General features: G+C 29.3%; 1 protein-coding gene across 1 annotated transcript; it reads left to right on the plus strand.

Annotated features, from left to right (window-relative positions):
• Positions 1-732: 732 nt before the first annotated feature.
• Positions 733-20,742, plus strand: LOC129972624 (uncharacterized). Its single transcript, XM_056086826.1, has 8 exons — positions 733-883; positions 4,332-4,378; positions 6,164-6,271; positions 10,219-10,263; positions 11,945-12,001; positions 15,203-15,258; positions 17,648-17,692; positions 20,621-20,742. Exons 1-7 carry the CDS (start codon positions 733-735, stop codon positions 17,655-17,657), a joined length of 474 nt encoding a protein of 157 aa, XP_055942801.1. The 3' UTR covers positions 17,658-17,692; positions 20,621-20,742.
• The last annotated feature ends 1,341 nt before the right edge of the window (positions 20,743-22,083 follow it).

Here is a 22,083-nt window from a genome sequence, read left to right on the forward strand (position 1 = left end):
CTTTTTACAGGGGGGCACATTCACACACCTCACAGATAGAACACAGATGAAGAACAACCATTCCCGAACCGGGGTTCGAACCCGGGACGCCCAGATCACGAGGAAGATGCGCTACCCCTATGCCAGGACACCGGCAAGAACATGAATTGATTCCATTAATTTCAGATGCAAGTTCTGGCAATAGAATACAAAATTAAATATTTGCATTGTTTAATAGAACACATAGGCTTAACCCAGAATTCCTGTGTTAAGCCCAAGAATTATGTAAAATTATGCAAATAATTCTTTTCTTTCTCTTAGTAAGAGCAACTAATTTATATTTATTGTATAAAGGAAATTTACGATACTATCTAACAAATCAAAGATAAAAATGACCTTGAATTTAACATAAATAGAAATTAGCACACCAAAACTTCAAGGGGAAAGTAATTCATTTATCATTGAAATTAAAATTACAAAATTTTATGAATCAAATACAAATTTTTTTTCCTATTTTCTATGATTCATTAATGCATTATGTCTATTCCACAATAGGATTGAAATCATTTGAACAACTGCTTTATTCTATGATTTCTGATAAGGAAAGTAATGATAACTGCTGAATTAATAATTGATGGATGCGTAATTGCACATTGAAAAACTGAAGTGCATTGTTGAACTGAGCACGCAAAAATTAAAAATAATATTTAAGCGTATATCAATTGTAATGAAAATATAGTTTCAGTTTCAAAAATGGTTCAGTTCTATTTAGTAGGATTTGCAGCCATTTTAGCGGCGACAGGACTGCTTTTTCAGATTGTAGAGACAAGAAAAAGACCTGAAATACCAGAAGAAGCTCGGTTCATTCCTTATAATTGCATGATATTTCAAATATGCGATTGTGGTACGTATCTATACTAGCTATCAAACGCTCCAGAAAATAAATCGTTTAATTTCGTTAATCATTTTATATTCATTATTATAAAAATATCGAATTTTGAAATCAAATTCTCAAATCCACTACCAGATGGCAGCAGTAGTATAAAATAAAAAATAGATTAAATTAGTAAAAGAATAATTTAGTTCTGGAAACTTAAAAATAGGTTAATAATATAAAGAATACACCAGTGTTCAAAATTCGTAATTCCAAGATATCATAAAAGAAATGTAAAATCGATCAAGAAATATCTTTCAAAAAATCAAATTGAATAAAAATGTATTAAAGCTACTATTAAATTTAATATGTTCCGTTTCTGAATTATGATTGAAAGTAATCTGAAAATTTTGAAAAAACTGGAAAGTTTATCTCTTCAACTTTATTCTATACTATCACACATGATACATTTTGTGTTTAATTTTATCAAAAAAGAAAGAACCAGCCCAAATATTCACCATTTGCCATTCTCGTATATTAACCCATTAGCTGCCAAGGTATCTATTTCGGGATTTCGAAATTTTACGAACACCATTCAACTCTGAAAACTTTTTTGGAATACCTGACAATTTAGTTTCATTATATATATTGTATATAGATGAAAGTTTGTATTCTGTGTTCCGTTTCTTTACAACAATGAATTCATTTGAAATTCATTTTAAGCTGAACGCAACAGAATTGTCATATTTGAAGCATTGTATGTTTGGTTCGATTTTTATATTATAATGAAATACCGTTCATAAATAAGCAATTTAGAGGTTGTAGCAACATCTATTACTTATTTAGTCCTTTTTTTATTGAAATGGTTTTATTGATCATTTTATAATAATACTCTTTCAAAAAAATATAAAATATTTTGAAAGCAAAATAAATTTTGAACATAATTATATTATTAAACCACTTTTTGTGCATTGATTTAACTTATCTATTCGAAAAAATTTAATTGGCCGTTAATGGGTTAATAAAAATACTGCAAAATTTATACTCAATTTCATCGTTTATAGAATCGAATAGAATTTTTAAAATGACACTTCTTGCCTCTGATGATTTGTTGAATTATTTGAAACGAGGCAATAATTTTGTCGTCAAAATTTCGCGCCGAATGTTTTTGTTTTTGTAAAGCTCAGTACAGTTTCGAGTTAATAAGTTTACATGCAGGCCACATAATCAAACAGCTAGTCAATTGACGGATTTTGGACAAAAAGTTATTCAAATCTATGATTCCGATTTGAAAACCACATGCTAATTTTCACCCTGTGATTAATTGCAATTTTGGTATATCTGTTCACATGCGTAAGGAAGGATATTTAAGCCTACCTTTGAGGTATGATACAAAATTTGAAAAATATACTATCTCAGTAGGAAAACATTGTATATACTGAATTTCATTTTATCTCTGTTTTGAAAAATATGATAAATGATGTGTGCTGAAAGGACCTAGAGTCGCTTACAATTCATCCACAATGCTAGAAACGGTGAAATGTTGTCCATATTCACTTCTTACTGCAGAAAAGAAAATTAAATGCCCTTTATGTTTTGGTTGTAAGGTCTTACCAATTACCATAATAATTTGAATACACTGTGCGCTGTATGTTATTGGAATAATAAAAATCTAGTTTGTTACATGATATAATTTACGGCATAATATGACATGTAATTTATACCCAGTGGAAATACGCTTATCTTTCTAAAACCTTCATACAGTAGACTCCCGATTATCCGCGCCTGCCGCACAAAGTTTTTTTTTTTTTTGCTTCCAAGCAAAGAGAAAATGCTTCCAAAGCAAGAAGCAAACACAAATGATTGATTTCTTCAAAAAGGTGTAGTTTTACAGTTATGCTTTTGTAATTACATAATACATTACAGTATTAAAACAGTACATATGTATTAATTTTTCTGTGTATCCTTGACGCCTCTCGTAAGTACAAAGCACGTTTCTGTTTTCATTAACCAAATGCATTTTGTGTTAGTTTTGAATGATATACTAAAATATTAAGCGTTAGTTAAACATTTCCTGCTGTTTATTTTATGTTTTATTGCACATAAAACGATTTTTCAAAGTTGGAATGACTGTTTTCTCTTCTGCTATACCCGTTTTTAGCTTTTTTCGGATTATCCGCGATTTTTGTTATTCGCGGCGGCCGCGCCACCCAATTCCGCGGATAATCGGGAGTGTACTGTACATGTTTTAAACGCAACATACCCTAAAATAATAGAATGGACATGAAGAACCTTCAGTTAGGTCTTTTTCGTATCTGAATCCATTCGAAGTTTTTTTCATTATAGTGTCCGATTCTCGCAATACTCTACAGGCGTACGAAATCAACATCGCAATAAGGTTGCAAATTGTGAAACAGTTCTCCATTGCTAGTGTGGACTGCGCGCCAAAATTCAATTACTTATTTAGGACATGCTGCGTACTACGTGTATTTAAAAAATTTTAAAGACATTATGACATTCATCTGCATTAGTTAAATTGAAGTAATTAAAAACATATAAGAAAACAGATAAGAAAAATTTTATTGCTTTAAGTTCTTGGTTTGACTATACAAAACAGGCCACTATTTTAACTCCTAGAACTTGGACCAGATAAGAAAAAAGAGAAAGAGTTCAAACTCAAAATTTCATCTTTAATTAAGAAGTTGTTAGTATGAGATAATAAGAAGTTAATTTAGGATGATAATAGAAGTTCTTAATAAGAAGTTAATGTTCTCAGATTTCTATAAAATCTGAGAAAATAATTTAAATAAGGAAGTTATAGATATTGAGAACCTATAAAATGAATTATCGAATGTTTAATAGCTCTGCAGCAAATTGAAAAAAAAGCGCTAATTTGGAATTGTTTTTATTATTATTTTTTTAATTTGAGCAAATGTTTTAGAATTTTACTTTAGTACATTTTATCCAGAAGTAAATGTTTAGTAAAAATTTCACTTTGATATTTGAATTATATTACAAAAAAAAAATCAATTCAGAAAGAAAAAGCAGGATCATCAGAAAATACCTATAAGTTCCTATCTGTCATAGAATTAAAAAAGAATTACTCTGCAAATATTGTTTTATAACTTCAGGTACAATTTTAATGGCCAATTCTTAAAAAAATGTTAGGATGACTTTTTCCTCTTATGCGCTTTTTTTAAAAAAAAAATTAATAAATTTAGCTTCACAAATGAAATTAATCACTTCTATACGAAAATAGAAACTGTAAAAAAATTCTAGAATAAACTAAGATATTATCCTTTTTGAATAGCGGAAATTAAATATTTTCGTGTGATTCACAAAAAAATTTGTAATTTATCCACAGATTATAAAAATATAAAACAATTATTTGATAATTAATTATTGCTTGTTTTGTTAAAGTGGAGCATCTGAATTAAAGCATATAACTATCACTAAAAGTTCTTATAATTTTTTTTAGGATTATATGAAAGATTTCAGACCTGTTATGAAATATTGACAGAAGAAGTAAGTGATATATATGATGCATTATATAAAATTCGTTTTTCATTTTTTTATTAATATGCATTTACTTTTCACAATTTCATTATTACTATCCACATGGCGTTTATTGCTTAGATAATTTTAATTTAAAGTTGTTAAAACAATTGAAGCATCATATATATATAACAATTATTTTTTCATTATTTTGTTGCATACAGAATATTATATACAGTGTATAATATTATAATATAACAGTACAAGTAAAATTATTTTTCATAATTTTGTTGTTACTTTTTAATATTTAACTAATATAGTATTTTATTTACAGTAAAAAATTACAAAAACGAATTGATATAAATCTGTTTTTTTTTCATATTTTATGTTCAACAAAATCATTACAAATTAAATTTTTCAAAGAAATAATGTATCGTATTCAATGATTAAAGAATAGATGAATTAAATAGTTTTCAAGTGATATCAATTTTTTTTCATAAATTACTTTACTTAATGTCTATAAATTAAAAAATATATCTATTTTTATTTTATAATATCATTTTTAATTGTTTTATTTATGATACTTATATAAACAGGCATTGCCAAATGTTTTTTAAAAAATTGTGCCCTCGTTATTGTTACTACGCAATTTAAAACTATCTAAAAAATAAAGACAAATGAATTAAGCGTAAAGCATTATAAGCAAGCATATTGAATTAGAAGTTTGAATCTCACTTAATATATTTTCGCAGTAACAGTTAATGTAATAAGGACTGAACGCAATTTAAACTGAAATGATAAATTTAGGATGATATCACGGTAGAGTTATTTTCATTATTTTTGTTGTATTTTGCTTCAATATGCTGTTAAGGAATCAATTATTTTTAAATATATACAAAATTAATTCATTTTGGATTAATACACCATTAGTAACAGTACGATTACTGCATATTATAAGTTACTGTACTGTACTGTACTATCTGTACTTTACTAATCATGTAAACTTGATGACTCAAAAACGCAAGGATGGAAATAAATTACTTGCAATTCTAATCAATCAGCTGGAAATAAAATTTTGATATCAATAAATGAATAAAAAGCCACGAAGATATATATTCGATTGCCGGCGTCCTGGCATAGGGGTAGCGCATCTTCCCCGTGATCTGGGCGTCCCGGGTTCGAATCCCGGTTCGGACATGGCTGTTCTTCATCTGTGTTCTATCTGTAAGGTGTGTGAATGTGCCTCGCCCCCTGTAAAAAGGGGTTGTGCAAGCGAATGTGTGAGCTTCCTCTTCATATGAGCTAGAAGTCAGACTTCTGCCCTCGGGTGCTCAGGGGTCATTACCCTCAGAAGCTACTGCACCCCCTTTCAGTGGTAACGCGGGCATCTCATCATCATATATATTCGATTTTTTTAAAAATTCTTGTCAACAATTAAACTCCTAGATTTATTAAAAACTCTAAAGCCACTCCAAAGATGGATTCTTTTGTAACTATTGTGTACCAATGGCATGCAATCAACACACCAATACCGGCTTTATTTTACTACGAAGCACACGATTTTCATATATGAAAATAAAAATCAAAAATCTGAGCACTCGTGGCATTTATGGCCTTGTCCAAATGCCTTAATTTTATGCGGGAAGAAAGGAATATTAGAGAACGAATGTCGCCAATCCCACTGATTTAAATTATATTCTTTGTGCCATAGCTGATAGTGAACCTTATGCTCATAAAAACTTTTATCTGTAAACTAATTACATTAACTCTTTTGTGTTTATAGAATTTATCACAATTACAAGTTTGTTATTATAGACTCAGGCCTGGATCATAGATGAATTTAACGCGTGTGAATTGGGGACATTCAATTACGACTTTGCAGCTGCTATGGATTTAATTTGTAAAATACCAGACGAAGACAGGGTAAGTTTATGGAAAAGGGTTTATGGTATTTTAAATTTTTCTCCCCCTTTTAGTGGACAAGCTAGATATTATATAGTAATGAAATTCACCTTCGAGTGTGAAATTAGGGCACTGCCGGTAGTGCGCTAAGCTTCCAGGCTCAATTGGAAGTTACAGATCATCGGTTAAAATCCAGTTGCAGTCAAAATTCTCAAATATTTCTTTTATGATGTTGCCTTTCGTTTCGTGTCTTTGTTCTAAGATTATTATTAATAATCGTAATTATTGTTGTAAATTACAGTTAATAATAACAATAATCTTGTAGCGTCATCTCTAGAAAGATTTCCATAATTTATTTCTTTATATCAAGTTGAACTCAATCATACATAAAGCTCCAAATTAAGTTTACCAGTTAACTGTTTTTGACGAGAATACTCGTCATGGAAAAAGTACAACATTTTGCGTTATGACGAGTTTGGAGTAATAAGATTGACAACTTGCAGATTGAATTCCAGTTTTAGTGAAAACTCGAAAATATATTTGTAAATTTCAAGATGTTAAAATACATTTTTTTACATGTATTTTGAGACTAAGTCGAAATCAAAGGAACAAATAAAAGATTATTAATAATTTTTATAAAGAAACCCGCATATAATATGAATTGTTTTTCTTAAATGTATCGCTGTGTTGTATTAGTCATCTGATTTTTTTTAATGTTTATTTTCATTCATATGAAAATATGGATGTTAGTTTAAGTATATAAATGGGATTATTGATATTAAAAAATAAAAGTCATTTCATAACATTATTTCATATTACACGTACTCTGTGTTTGACGAGTGTACTCGTCATCGCCAAATTTTGGCGACAATTTAGATACGCATTTTCCGATGAGCTCGAAACAGTTAACTGTGTAAGAGAGCTGTGATTTTATTTTAGCTAATCGATAATATGCAGATTTTAAGTAGGGATTGCAATACCGGTATACCGGGATATCGAATACCGGTATTTTGAGCCATTTGTACAATTTTGTAATACCGGTATTCACAAGTTTAAATACCGGTTTTTCTGTATTTATTAAATATTTTTAAAACTGTCTCCAGTATAAGTTCAGGGCTCGCCAACATAGCAAAATAGTACACGTTTTTGTTTTTATGTCTCCCTAACGGGCGAAATTAATTAGCTAATTAATTTCTTAAATCTAAATTAGAGAAAACATGGATTATTTCCGAAAAAAGATATTGTATCCATAATGACTGATGGAGCAACAGTTATGAAAAAAGTTGGAAAGTTGATTGGTGCAAATCAGCAATTGTGCTATGCACATGGAATTCAATTAGGAGTAATAGATGTATTTAGGGATTGCAATACCGGTATACCGGATAATACCGGTATTCACAAGTTTAAATACCGATTTTTCGGTATTTAATATAAATATTTTAAATTGTCTTGTAATTTTTTAAATTGTTCAGGGATCGCCAACATAGCAAAATAGTATACGTTTTTGTTTTTATGTCTCCCTAATGGACGAAATTAATTAGACTGTGAATACAAAGTTACATCGTACAATCAAGAGAAGTGATAAAATACTGAATGACAATGGATTGTTAAAGCCTTTTGCGCACAACTTTGCGTTTACTTTGACAAAATAGGAGTGAGAGGAAAGATGAAAGGAGATGTTTAGGAGGAGATTCAAAACACGTTGGAGCAGTTTACTCCTAATGATGGAACGATTTTTGAAACTGAGATATCCAATTCAAAAAGCAATAATCGACTTAAACCAGCAAATTAATTTTTCAGATACTGAATTCGACTTAATATCCAGAACAGGTTGTTATAACTTAATATAAACTTAATATTAAAACTGGCTGTTGAGGCATTATGTCTGAGAGATTCTAATTTATTAACAGCTAAGGCAACAATACATTTCATCTTGCAGTCACTGAAAGAACAGCATACATCACTATCTGAAGAATTATATATTACATTGAAAAATCGCACAGAAGAAAGGCATACCAAAATAGAAAATGTCTTACGGTATTTACATAATTATAATTATTTTAAAAATGAAAAAGAAGAAAAGAGACTAACCAATTCAAATCTGATTAAGTTTATAGTAAATTTTCTTAAAATTTTTGTACCCACATTCAGAAGAATTCGGTACAGTTATCGGAGATTATCATGGCATAAATGTCGATAGTGAAAAGGAATTGGCCCTTGAACAAAAATTAGAATTAGCGATAAATAAAAAATATTCAACAAACCAAAATACAATACTGAAATCAGCTATATCCAAAACCATTCGACGAGTAATCGATTTATTTGAAGATGAGGTATTTAGAAGTAAATATTTGGAAAAAGTATATCACAAATTGCTAACAGTACCACCAACTATCGTAGATGCCGAAAGAGCGTTTTCGACAGCTGATAATTTTTGCCCAAAATTACATTCCAGGCTTAATGACAGTACAATTGATGCATTATGTTTTTAAGATCACATTTCAAAAATTTGTAATGGTACCAGAGACTTAATAGTGATGTTAACACATTTTTGTTTATCTAAACGTTATTATTGGTAGGTTCTCTGCTGAACACTATACACTTTCAGTGGGTCCCCTCACATGTTGATTTAAATTGTAATGAGATAGCGGATAATTTAGCTAAGACTGCCTAAGCAGACATATTTCATGGTGATGCAACACTAACTTATTCTGAAATCTCCTCTATCAAAAAGATGGAGTATTGTGCACTTTGGAGAGTCCCACCTGCTCACCCTTTCTTTGGTAAAAGTCCCGATTGATGTCACCGTCTTAATATCTCTAGAAAACAGCAAACGGCTCTCTCTCGTTTTTTAAGTGGACACACCAAATCCCTCATCTTCCAACACGGACGGAGGATCTTTGCTGAATGTCCTTGGTGCAAGGCAGATCAAGCCTCCCCCAATCATATTCTTAAATGTTTAAATTTTACGATTTTTGTGACTTTAAGGGATCCACTATTGTTTTTGGACTTTTTAGAGATCTTTGGTTTCATGGAGGTGGTATAGTGCAGCTATACCACTTTGGATCAGAAACAACAACAGCACTTTTTTGTGATTGAAATAAAGAAGATGTTTCTTTACTTTTTTATGATTCTTTATAAACCGTTATAATTAATATGCTACAAATTATTTTTGTGATATTTACATTCTCTAATAAAACTGGTAAATAAAACAAAGAAACACCCGTGTCTTGTTTCTTTTCCTAAAATTTCTAATACCGGTATTAATACCGGTATCAAGATCTAAAAAATACCGAATACCGGTATTGAACTTTTGGTCCGGTATTGCAATCCCTAATTTTAAGTAATTTCTCAGATTCTCAGAGAAGTTAGATACTATATTTTTCCTATTTTCCTATTTTTTTTCCTAAAATTTTCCTTATTTTTCCTATTTAATGTATTTGCTTACGCAAATTATACAGAAAATATTAGTAAAAGTTCAATTCTTCTCTGATAAAAATTGGTTGAGTTATGAAGTTTTATGTATCAGTATCATCTGCCAATCTCGACATAAGTTCGAGGATGATGATTGATACTGATATTATTCGAACTCTATCAGGCACAATTAATACTGATATTACATATTCTTTAAGTATCTGATTTTATTTCGAAGGGGAAATAACCGTTTTTTTGGTTTGGTTTTTTAACGAAAGTACAAGTAGTCGAGTGTCAGTATCAATCAATCAGTTTGCAAGTGATACAACACATAGGATATCAAACCAATCCTATGCCAGATATTTAATTTGCTGCCAAACACAGTAACTTGTCTTACACAGAATTTTACATTACTTTTCATTCAATATGATGAAAATGATAAAATTAAGAAAATCTGCTCATTTTAATAAATGGACAAATTTTCTCTTCATCTTTTTCATCATACATATTAAAGCTTTCTCTCGATTACATATTAAAGCTTCTCTTCTTTTCAGAAACCGTGCTATAGTGTACTATATGAAAAATACTCCGAACGTTTGGTGAGTTATTTTCTTCATTTCATTTTTTCAGTAATTGTTCTTTTCTACATGATTTTGTTTTAATTTTCATTTTTGAAAAGTCATGCTTGTAGAAAAGAAATTTTGAGTTTGAATTTTCATTCATTTGTTTTTTGTACCAAAGTTCTGAAATTCTATACCGAATTTCTGATGACAGTATGATACTTCAATATTTTCAAAACCCAGCTGTCGATAAATAGTTTATTTTTTTATCAAATTTGATTTCATAATACAGGCAGTATCTGTTAAAAGATGGACGAAATAGTAATAAAATATAGGAGAGAGAAAGTATTGAATGCAACACTTCATAATTTTTATAATAATCTATTATGTCATATATTAAGAAACGTCTATAAACTTATAAAAAATAATAAAGTTTTCGAAAACAAGTATTTAATAGTATATTGAAAACTAGAAATTTTTTTAATCAAAATTAAGGAACACAAATATGGAAACTTGAATCACTGGAAACCTTATTACAGTGGACAGTGTTTAATGCGATCGTGGTTAATGTTATCATTCGCTTTATATTATCATACTCTGGACCTGAAACAACATATTTAAATGTACGCAAAGATATTCGTTTAATGTTTTTAGTTTTAAAAAAGATGACAGATACGTTATTTCCAACCAATATGAACGATTCACATTTGAGAAATTTTTCAATCCTCTTATAAGGAAACCTCTAGCGGTCATTTTTTCTTACATGGGATGCAATTAATTTTCTCTTATCAGCAGTTGAGCGTTTCGATTAAGTTATAAAGGACAACTATGCTGCCAGGTAGGTTAAAATTCGGACAATCACAAACCACTGCCGCCTATGATTAAATTACGAAAGCAAAACGAATATAAAAATGGAAGTGGTTTTGATTTAGTTCAGTTATATTAACTTCCAGTTTTAAAACAATATTAGAGCTATTTTGAGATGGACCTTGTAATTTTGAATCATGGTCAAAGAATAAGGATGACACTTGAGCTCGCACGCCCCGCTCCAAATATCTGCACCACACCACTAAGATGACATATGACCCCGATGGATTTAAAGTGCACCAAACCCGCTTACACGACGGTTCTTCGATGGAATTGGGTCTCGAACTTGAAACCCTCTATTTCCTTATCCGAGACTTGGCACCGCTGTCGAACTGATTTCAATGTTCGAGACAAAACTAAAATTATTAGCAGGAATGAAAGTTTTCTTAAAATGAATCAACGTAACGCTGCAGCATGGTTAGAATTCAAAATTACAAATGTTCAGAAAAATCTATATGGAGGAAGGAGAAATTATTTTATACTTTTTATTCCCTATTAAAAATTTAATATAATAATTTCTTATTTAAATTATTATTTTTTTGCTTTTTAGCATTGTGTGAGAGTGAAACTTTTCAGTAGAGTCTGAACTAAATTCACGATGAGCTAACAGCATGACTCTATCGGTAGAGAATTTTTTTTTATCGATTATAAAATTTATACCGAACGAAAAAACAAGAAAGAATTAGTGTTGTATTGTCATCCAGTTCTGAATCATAAGTTCAATCCTTAGTGTAAGTTTCAAGTCGCCAATTCACCAAGAAATTATTTGATGTAATTGAACGACCTTTTTGTTTTAAATAATTTTTGGGTTTAGAGGCACTTTTTTTAAAAGAATTTTATCCATTTTTTTTAGAATCAATCTGCTTCGCAGCTAGGCTCAGATGAAACACCGGCGTTTGCGAAAGCTGGGGTAAGAGATAGTACTTTATTTTTTATAAATAATTCCAATTATTTGAATGTCTTGCATTTTTTTTAGCTCTCTCTCGTTTTAGAGTTTTAGATTTTAAAAAATTATTCGTCATTTTCAAAACTTAAGGTGCTTATTATTAACTTTGAAAAAAATAAAGAAACTCTCGCATGCGCTTTAGAGAACGTTTGAATTACATTCATTTAAATTAGATTCGATTAAAGAATAAATGCAAATTTGTCATCTATGATGGAAAAATTGCATATACCGAAAATTTTTCTGACTATATGAATAAAATATTTGTGCAATCATTGAAATCAAATCTGAGAATTTCGCAACACACTCATATGTGCACGTTTTAATAAAATATGTGATAATGAAGTGATGTAAGCAAACCATCAATAATTGGCAAAGAGATTAGGTATACTCTAAACTATGTTAATAACACATGAACATATCTACACGACGGTTAGAGGAATAATTGGACAGTATTTACCTACTGGCTTATTTTCAGAAGGGTCTTTTATAACACAATAACTGAACGAGAGCTGGCACATAAAACAATTGCTTTGTATTTAGAACCAACATACTGCAAGAAAAACTTTCTACAATATAGCGACCCTTCCTCCTCGAAATTTCAGAAGCCTATAAAAAACAAACCTTATTACAACTACGCAGATTATCTTTACACTTTCGATTTTAAAGAGAAACCAACAGCATTCTATAGACTTTCTCTGTAGAACAATAACATACACATCAAATCCATAGAAATCGAAGCAAAACTACTGAATAGTTAGCAAACTCATTAGAAATTTGAAACCAATTCGAAAATCTGAATCCAAACTTTGAAAACAGACAGGGAACAACAGTGATCTTAGAATTCAGATTAACGGATCGAAGACAGAGAAAGGGCAGGCGATATTCTTCCGAATTAAAATCGATAACAAATCTCACATATGGTATACCAAGGTCTCTCTTAAAATCTCAATCTTCACAAAGATATAGAGCACATTTTTTAATTTTCCCTATTCGCCAATTGACTATTAAAATGGACAACCAAGCTACAAACAACCCAAAAGTCTCAGAATTACTATCCAGAAAATTATAATCTCTATCTTTACATGAGAACTTCCTGAGTCAAATCACGTGTTTGTTACACTGAAATAGAAGCTGACACAGTGGTTAAACCGCAGAAAATGATAATTTATCTGAAACACCAAACTGGCAAAATTAATCATAAAAAATCCATGCCTCAGAAGGTTACCTGGCAAAAGACTTGAGATCATGATGGTACCCGGAGATTCTTTTATAATTTGTAATGCAAGCATGCAATCAATTAATTGAAAATATAAAGGGATTTTATTTTTCATAGGTCTTGGGTGTTTTCCAAACAATCTTCATAAATCCAATCTTGAAGATCCATGGATTCTATATTGCTATTGCTTGGAAATAGGCATGATGTATGATAGACTTATTCAGTCACGGAATACCTCTAGCCAAACTTACACCATATGCATCAATCAGCGAAAAACATGATCCAATCGAGTAATGCAGTGTAACCAATAATAAAACATTAAGAATGAAACTCCGAGACATGCTCCTCTTACACCAAAACAAAACCTACAATTTGCATACAGATTTTAATTTAGTATTTCATCACTTTTACTTTTCAGTAGTTTTAAGGCATCTACAAATTATGTTTTTTTTTTTTTTGACAATTTCATGTAGAATGCGAATTGCAACATTATAAAAAAACACTCTTAAAATATAAAATGTTCTTAGGACAATAATGTAAAAAAAAGTGCTTTTTTTTAAAAAAAGTTATTTCAAAATAAAAAATAATGTTTTGTTATGCAACAACAACCTTAATACTTTTTCCTAGCATAGAAAACCTGCTTTTTCCTGCCTTTGCGACTTATATCAAAATTTCAACCAGATATTTCACATGCAGTATTTTTTTAAATTGATAATTTCTCATTATCATTATCCCATCATCTGTTTTCGTCTTGCATCGGCAGAATTTCGAATCAGCCCAAGTCAAGAGCATAACGTGCACCTTCGCATTTTTGTAAAATCATCATACCTTTTTTCTCTTGAAATGGTAGAAATGTATGAGGGTGCATTTCTCTTTCTCGGTATACCCACATTTATCCTCCAGCAAAACGATGGAAAATGCTGATCACATTATTATAAACTTAATACGAACATTCTCAAACTTATTTCTCACTGCATGCATTTTTTTGGCTAAAATGTAAATAATAATTCATTTATAAATATAGTTTATCCTCTCAAAAAATATCGTGTCAGAGCTCTGAATCATTTAAAAAGAGAAATCATAAGCAAAATCAAAAATCAATAGCAGATAATATAAATATTACATTGTTTGCTAAATAAATACTACTAGCCGCTTTCGGCGACTAGCATTTCTTCCTCCATATTATTAGTCCAAGCATTCTACCCATTTGATATCTACATCTTATCACAGCAAAAAAGTTGCTTGAAAGATAAATTATAATTTCAAAATAAGCGTACATTATTCAGACTAATCAGCTATGCACACAGAATGGCGAAATTGAACCAGCTGTAGAGGCTGGGGGATGTGTCAAGATTTCATTTTGTAATATCTGTTAAAAACGAAAGGCGGTAGAGCGCAGATAACCTTTGATGTCATATAAAGATACCAAGAGCTTTGAAATGAAATAAAAACTGGCGAAACTTTCAGCAGAGAGATTTTCTCCCCAGAGAGAAAGTATAACGAAATAGCTTTTTTTTGAGATTTCTCTCAAAAATATGGGCGAAGGAGAGAGCGGAAATTGTTGAAATACTTGAAGATCATAATAAAAACTAAGCGAAATCGGTATATTGTATGGAGCTGGAAGAATTTATCGCTGTGTTTTCCTCATAGCGATTATATATTGAGGTAATGTTTTTGGAATTTCTCTCAAAGAGAAATTTCTTTCTATTTCTTTGATATTTCTCTATTTTTGAGTTCCTTCTTTGGTCAGAAGGGTTACACGGACACTGTTGGCGGTTCTATTAATGAGTTTTTATATTGAAAATTAACGAAATTACATCAAGATTGGGGTTTGAATGTTTGTTTTTTTGTGGTTGTTTTGTTTTTACTGAGTTCTTTAAATGCATGGATTATGCCAGAAGATTTCAGCTAAAAAACAAATATATTTCTGTTTTTTTTTTTGGTTTCAGAACTGTGCGGAACCCATATATGGTTATTGCGAGGCCTATCCAGGAAGTTGCATGAGGTAGAACCTTTTTTTTACTACTATACCCTAATACAATTGACATTCTAACAATCTTGTAAAATTACAGAAATAACATCATTAATATCTTTTTGACATGCACAACTGGATGTTAGAAACTCGTAATTATTTTGTACAAAATTTGGGCATACTTTCGATTTTCAAGAATTTAAGAAATTTCCGTGACATACTAAGAAAGTAAAAATGCACAATTTAAATAAAATTTGAGCTTAAATTTATTTTTAAATATCAGTTTGCATTTTTTTTATCAATTAAGTATCGATGCAATGAAGAAAAACTTTCCATGTTTTTCTCACAGCTTCAAAGTATTTCAAATATAAAATTTTGTATACATTCTAATTCTAGAAGGACATTGCCACAAATAATGATAAAAAAGTTAATTCAAAATAAAAACAAAACAAAAGCAAATTACTTGTTCCTAATGTCAGAAAAAATTTCATTTTAAAACCGACATAATTTTGAATGGAAATGCAAGGAGCAGTAGTGTTCTCACTGTGCCATTTATTAACAAGCAACACAAATAGATTTGGGATAGTTCGCCCATATGAATATCATTTCATGCTTACCCAGGGTGTCATTAACAGAAAGAAATATGACATATAAAAAAAGTATCTTAAGATATGTGATTACATCAGCGATGAATTTTTTGAAAAATATTCTAAAATAGAAATATTTTTGAATTTTTGCACGAAAAGATTAAAAAACATCTTTCAAACCAAAATATATCAGATAAGAGAGAAAAGCTTTTTAAAAATTGGTAAAAAAGGAGGGGGAAAAAAAAAAGAGGATAAAGGAAAATCTTGTAATTTAAAGTTTTATCAAATGAATTACTTAAAATTTTGCAGATAGCTTAAGAAATATATTCTCTAGTTCCTGAACAAAAAAAGAATGAACTATTTCTATCCATTCTTTAAACATTGGAATTCGAGTTATAAATCATATGAAATTTTCAAATTTTTTTTTCACATTGTAAAGCATTAGAAAAATTATAAAATATTTCTAAATGAATAGATTGCTTATTTTGTAGTTCAAGAACTGCAGAACAAATTTAAATAAAAAGTATTCAATAGATTTTAATTTATGAAATTTTTCATAAGGTAATTCTACCGAAGATTAGAATTTGAGAAAACGGTATCTAAAGATGCAAAATAGCAGTAAAACATACTTATATGCAAATGTATAAATCAGTGTAACTTCCCAAAAAATAGATTTAGAAGCAAAATTCAAACGATGGTTATATAAAGAAACTTCATCAAACATTAAGAATATTAAATTAAAAAATTCGTAATTCTCCCCTCCCCAAAATCGACTTTTTAATGTAGTTACCTACTTTAAACTCATATTTGCAAAGAGAATGAATAAAACTGTTATCTGTACTTTAAAATAATTCTCATAATATGCTTCATAGACTCATAATATAGGAAACTAATATTTTTTTGGTTCACATTTCTTCATACTAAATAATTTCTAAAAATCAATACTATTAGATAAAAAAATGAAATTATTTTGTTCTTAGAAATAAATTTTGAATATCGTTATTGAAAATCTGAATCAATCTATTGATGAGTATCTTTTAAAGCAGAATTAGTATGAAATTTATGAATCTTGGTGTTTATTCAATGAAAATTAACTTAGATCTTTAAGGTAATTAACTTTCAATCCTAAAATTTTTTTCTATATTACCTCAACCAAAAAACGCAACTAAATATGTGTAAAAAAAACTCCATGTTTAGTTTTATGTGTCCTAAAATAAAAAATATATATTACAAATAATTTATAGTATTTAAAAATTTAATTTCACGCTTTACATTTATTTGACACATTTTTTTTCAATTTTTAAAGAATTTAAAACAATTACATTTTAAAAAATTGCTCTATTTTTCATAAATCAATTCAAAAAACGTTAAGAATATAAATATTTATTAGAAAAATGCTCATAGGACAATTTGGACATTATAAAAAATTGTTAACCAAGAAATACATAGCTATTCTTTTAATTTTTTTCCACGTTATGAAAATCAAGAAAGTCCTTAACATTTTTTAAATAGGCCTTTGTAAATAAACAACTTTTTGCTATTCTTTGTTGACTTTGTCGATTTTGTCAAAATTATTTATTCTTATGTATAATAATTTTTAAGTTTCATAATCTTAAAAAAAAAAAACACCTTTTGATTCTAATTTAGACTGTGATTTTAACAGTCGAGACATATGGATTAATTTAATATATTTTATAATTAAAAATGATTTATCATTTAAGGAATATTTCTCATTAAATTTATTTTAACGTCATTAAAAGGTAAATGATAATATAAAAGTTTTGCAGTTGCAATACAATATGAAATATATATTTTAATAAACACATTTTTTTCAGTCTCGGATAAAAAAAATGAAACATCTTTCTGGTAAAAGCGAGACAGTAAGTTATTTTTTCTTATCGTTAAAACATAAACCATTAAAATTATTTTAGTTCCAGTTTGTTAAAATAAATAGTGAAATTAGAAACCATTTATTCTATGATTCCATGGAGAATTTTTAAATATTACTGTTTGCAAATCTAAAATATTATAAATGTTAAATACTCTTATATTCGATAATTCTCTAATTAACAATTTTACATTCAATAATAACATTTTGTTATTATTTAGGCTAGCTTTGTTCTTAGGTTAGCTTTAAAATTTTGTTTCTACTTTTCAAAAATTATTTAATCTGAATTGTTCATCGCCTGAAGTTCAAATTCGCACTTCTCAACAAGGAATAGTCGTTTGTTGAATATAGTTTCGAATGTAAATGGCAATATAGCACTTATTTATTCAATGAACATTAGTTATTCTTCGTTCACTGCAAATGGACATGAGACTTACAAAATTAAGTGCAGCAAAGAATTCAATTTGTACACGGAACAATTACAATTATAAATAAATAAAAAGCAAAATAATTAAGAAAAATGAATAAAGGTGAACAAAGATAGAACTCGATATGGGCACGCATACACTTATACTCATACATATTGTAGTAGAAAGCGTCCTTTTCTTTTATATTATCCGGCTCTGATTTCATCTCTTGAATTAAGAATGCAATGCTTGAGAATGCTATTAAAGTATCTGAACTGCATTTTTTTATCTTATTATCAATTATCATTTTTATCTTATTATCAATTGCTTTTGCGTTCAGTTACTTTTCAATTTAATATTGAAAAAAGAATTTGTACATATGATTACATATACATAATTTCAATTTTAAAATCCACATTTTATTGATATAAGCATATAAATGATGCTCTTATAAAGAAACAAAACATAAAGAACATAAATTAATTATGGACAAAAAATTATGAAATAATTAGAGAATTATGAAATAATTTTCACCCAAGTAGTGTCTCATATTCTTTAATAAAGGATTTGTCCCCCTCCCCTCACAAAAAATAAGGGGTTATGATTAAGGCAGCAAATACCTTGCATCCATTACCGAAGAATAATCACGAAATAGAAATATTACGGATGAATCTAGCATCTTTACTGCATATCTCGTGCAACTAGGTATTTTGGACACTTTTTTGATAATCGATTGAAATGAAAATTGACATTTAGGAGTTATTGTGTTTACATGCAAGCTGAAATATAGATCAACAGACGGTTCAACCCTTCAACAAATTTGGTTCAAAAACTATATATTGTTACGAAATTTCCGGGTTCGTTTGGATAGTGGAAGTTATATGGTGTGGAGAACGCTCAATCAGCAGGCGGCAGTAGAAAAAAGAAACAACGGCGTTTATTTACACGAAGACACACAGGACGGCACAAACACGACAACTATATACAGCATAGAAGACGATTATCTTCAGCCAAGACGTGCAGCATACAACAGCATAATATATAGCAGCATACAACAAGACTCTACTGCAGACAGTAGCGCACAGCTTAGTTCAGCACTAGCTTGACTACGTCGCTGCTCCGCTTAGCTCTGGAAGGCCAGTTCTTTACCGTTGATTCCGACTACTCTTCACCGTCGATCCCGACTATTCTCCTCTGTCGCTTCCGACTACGACTACTCTTTCATAGGTCTCAGGAGGCGGGACTAGAAGCCTCTCAACCAATCGGGAACGTTGGAGGCGTATCTCGGTTCCTACTGGACGGATCGGGAAAATTCTCGATGTTTCGGGTATAATCTATTTTGGCGCGAAAGTCGCCAAATTCTTCGCCAAGTCGCCAAGTTTGTCGCCAAGATCTGGGACCTCCTATGGAACCAACTATGCTTTGAAGCAGCATCACAGATTCGTAACAATATATTTTAAACTTCTGCACTAAATATTATCTACGTAGCTCTTTGTGTTTTGAAGTTACTGGGATTTTACTGGAACATACAGACAGACATCTTTCAAACAGACTTCTTGTGAATTGATTTCGTTCTAAATTTGATATTAATCACCTAATTTGATTGTAAATCCGCATACCAAATTTCATCTCTTTAGTTCAAAGCGTTTTAAGTTATGTTCACAGACAAACAGACGGACGGGCTGATAGGCAAAAGAAAGTAAGCAGACATAGGATCTGAAACATGGTCAAAATCTCGAATTTGAATTTTTTGGCAATTACAGAACTATATCCATATAACCAATACGAGAAAGTATAAAGGAAAAAAAGGAAAAATAAACAAAATAAATCTAGTAAAGTAGATAGAGAAAACAAATATAAGATTGCTGAACAAAGCAGTTCTAGACTGTTAAGCACATAAATATTCTAGTTTGTAGTGTAGAAGTAATATTATAATAGAAGTAATATATAATAAATAATAGAAATAATATTACATTATTTCTATTTACATGTATGAACAAATTCTGCGAACAATAAAAAAATGACTTTGCTTTGCTATAGGGAGTCAGAACAACTGGTAAATTTTTTGTTAAATGTAAAGTCTTTAGAACGGCAAATAAATGGAAGTTTTTGAAATAACAAATTTAGGACGCCCAATTTTTTTTAAAGTTTATATTACGTAAATAAAATAGAGAAATATTTTACTTTTATAGTTCTTTTTTTAATATTTCTTTCTTATTTGTAAAGAATTACCCGAAATAGATATTCTTTAAATGAGCCCAAAATCGTAATACATTTCTTAATGTTTAAAACTTTTTTTTTTTTTTTTTTTACTTTTTATCATCAGCGATATATATTTGGAATATTAGACTTCAATTATAAACTTTGGATGAATTTAACTAAGATGTTTTAGCAATTATATTTTTCTTTGTTTCAATTTTATGGGATTTTCAATTTTTTTTCATGAAATCAATGATGAAGAAATATGATTTGCCTCACTGAATGAGTAATGACATTGAAATCCTCTCTTACAGAAGGTCGTAGGAATACCCTGGAAAAGTAACGAAGAAAGTTACTCCTACAATATTTTCCGATTATTTGTTGCATTATTACATTGTTTATTGTGGTGTATTAGAATTAAATTCATTATTTTTTAGCTGTTTTTCTCTTTCTGTCAACAATAAATATGATTAAAATAAAGATATTCAAAGATAACAGTAAGGGCCCACTGTAACGCTTATTAAAATGGGTGAATTTATTGAAATAAAACTTCTAATAACGAATTTTTATTTGAAAATAGAAGAGAGAAAATTGTGTTACTCTTTAAAAAACCACAACTATGTATTTTTCTTTAACCACTTATTAAAACAAGTTGAGTATTACATTTTACAAGAATTTCTATTCATTTTATTCATCTGTTAAATTAAACAAATAAAAAATATCTTTTTCTTGATTTTCTAGTATATTCTATAAAAGGATACACAGTATACTATATATAGGATGTACAGTCTATAAAAGAATATACAGGTTCCAAAATATTGTGAATGCCGAATACCTCATCAACAATATTCAAAAGGTACTGAAATTTAAAAAAGATTTGATAATTTATTTTGGCACATATATATATAGATATATAATGTAATTTTGGAGTATAAATATTAGTTTTAACTTAATAATTTATGTTATTTTAATTTTTATGACTGAAAATTAACTAGAAAAATTACAAAAGCCAAATATTGTATAATATTATAAAATGTTGTGAAAATAATATTGACAATTCTACATTGAAAAATACTTTGGGAACTAATATAAATTCTATGTTTATCAATGTTGTGATGACACTAATGTAGATAATACATTTAATAATACGGTACATAAAAATTAATAATCTACATTTATGTATTTAATATTCAAGATAATCAAATAACCTGAACAACTTTTTGATACACGAATTTTTTTGTACAAATTTTACCAAAAAATTCGCGCTCGCCTTTCAGCAAAGCCTCGACTTAAGAAATCTATGAGTGGATGGACATTCGCAATCAGCCTCTCATATAGAAAGGGCGATTCCATTCTGTTTTCGTACACGAGAAATAATTCAAGCTTTCGAGAGCTGGAATTCTTACACTAGCAGGAATCGTAGAATAAAACCATATACACAATAACAAATATGTTTTGGTTGAAAAACCAGATTTAACATATTTTGAACTCCAAAAAATGTCTAGAAATTCGTGGTATCATCAGTACCGAAATTTATGAAAGAAAGCTGCATGATGAGAAAAGCTTTAAAGCTCCTCGGCATGATAGTACTTTAACAAATACTGGAGTTATTGATAAATCAATTGCAACGTTTGAAAATGCTTTAAAATTCCAATATAAACATTGAACTGCTTCATTAAAACAAATCGCATCTTAGAAAAATTATGATTATGAAAAATTTACGGTATAGCTTCTGAACCTGTTCAAATGCCAATAACTACAATTAACAAATATGCTT

Source organism: Argiope bruennichi, chromosome 6 (assembly GCF_947563725.1).
Source record: "Argiope bruennichi chromosome 6, qqArgBrue1.1, whole genome shotgun sequence".
Taxonomy (NCBI): Eukaryota; Metazoa; Arthropoda; class Arachnida; order Araneae; family Araneidae; genus Argiope; species Argiope bruennichi.

What these genes read in the sequence shown, in the direction of transcription:
- LOC129972624 (XM_056086826.1), top strand. Translation starts at nt 733, where the DNA reads ATGGTTCAGTTCTATTTAGTAGGATTTGCAGCCATTTTAGCGGCGACA. An exon ending in ATTTCAAATATGCGATTGTG is followed by an intron (nt 884 to 4,331) that starts GTACGTATCTAT and finishes AATTTTTTTTAG; the next exon opens with GATTATATGAAAGATTTCAG. An exon ending in AAATACCAGACGAAGACAGG is followed by an intron (nt 6,272 to 10,218) that starts GTAAGTTTATGG and finishes TCTTCTTTTCAG; the next exon opens with AAACCGTGCTATAGTGTACT.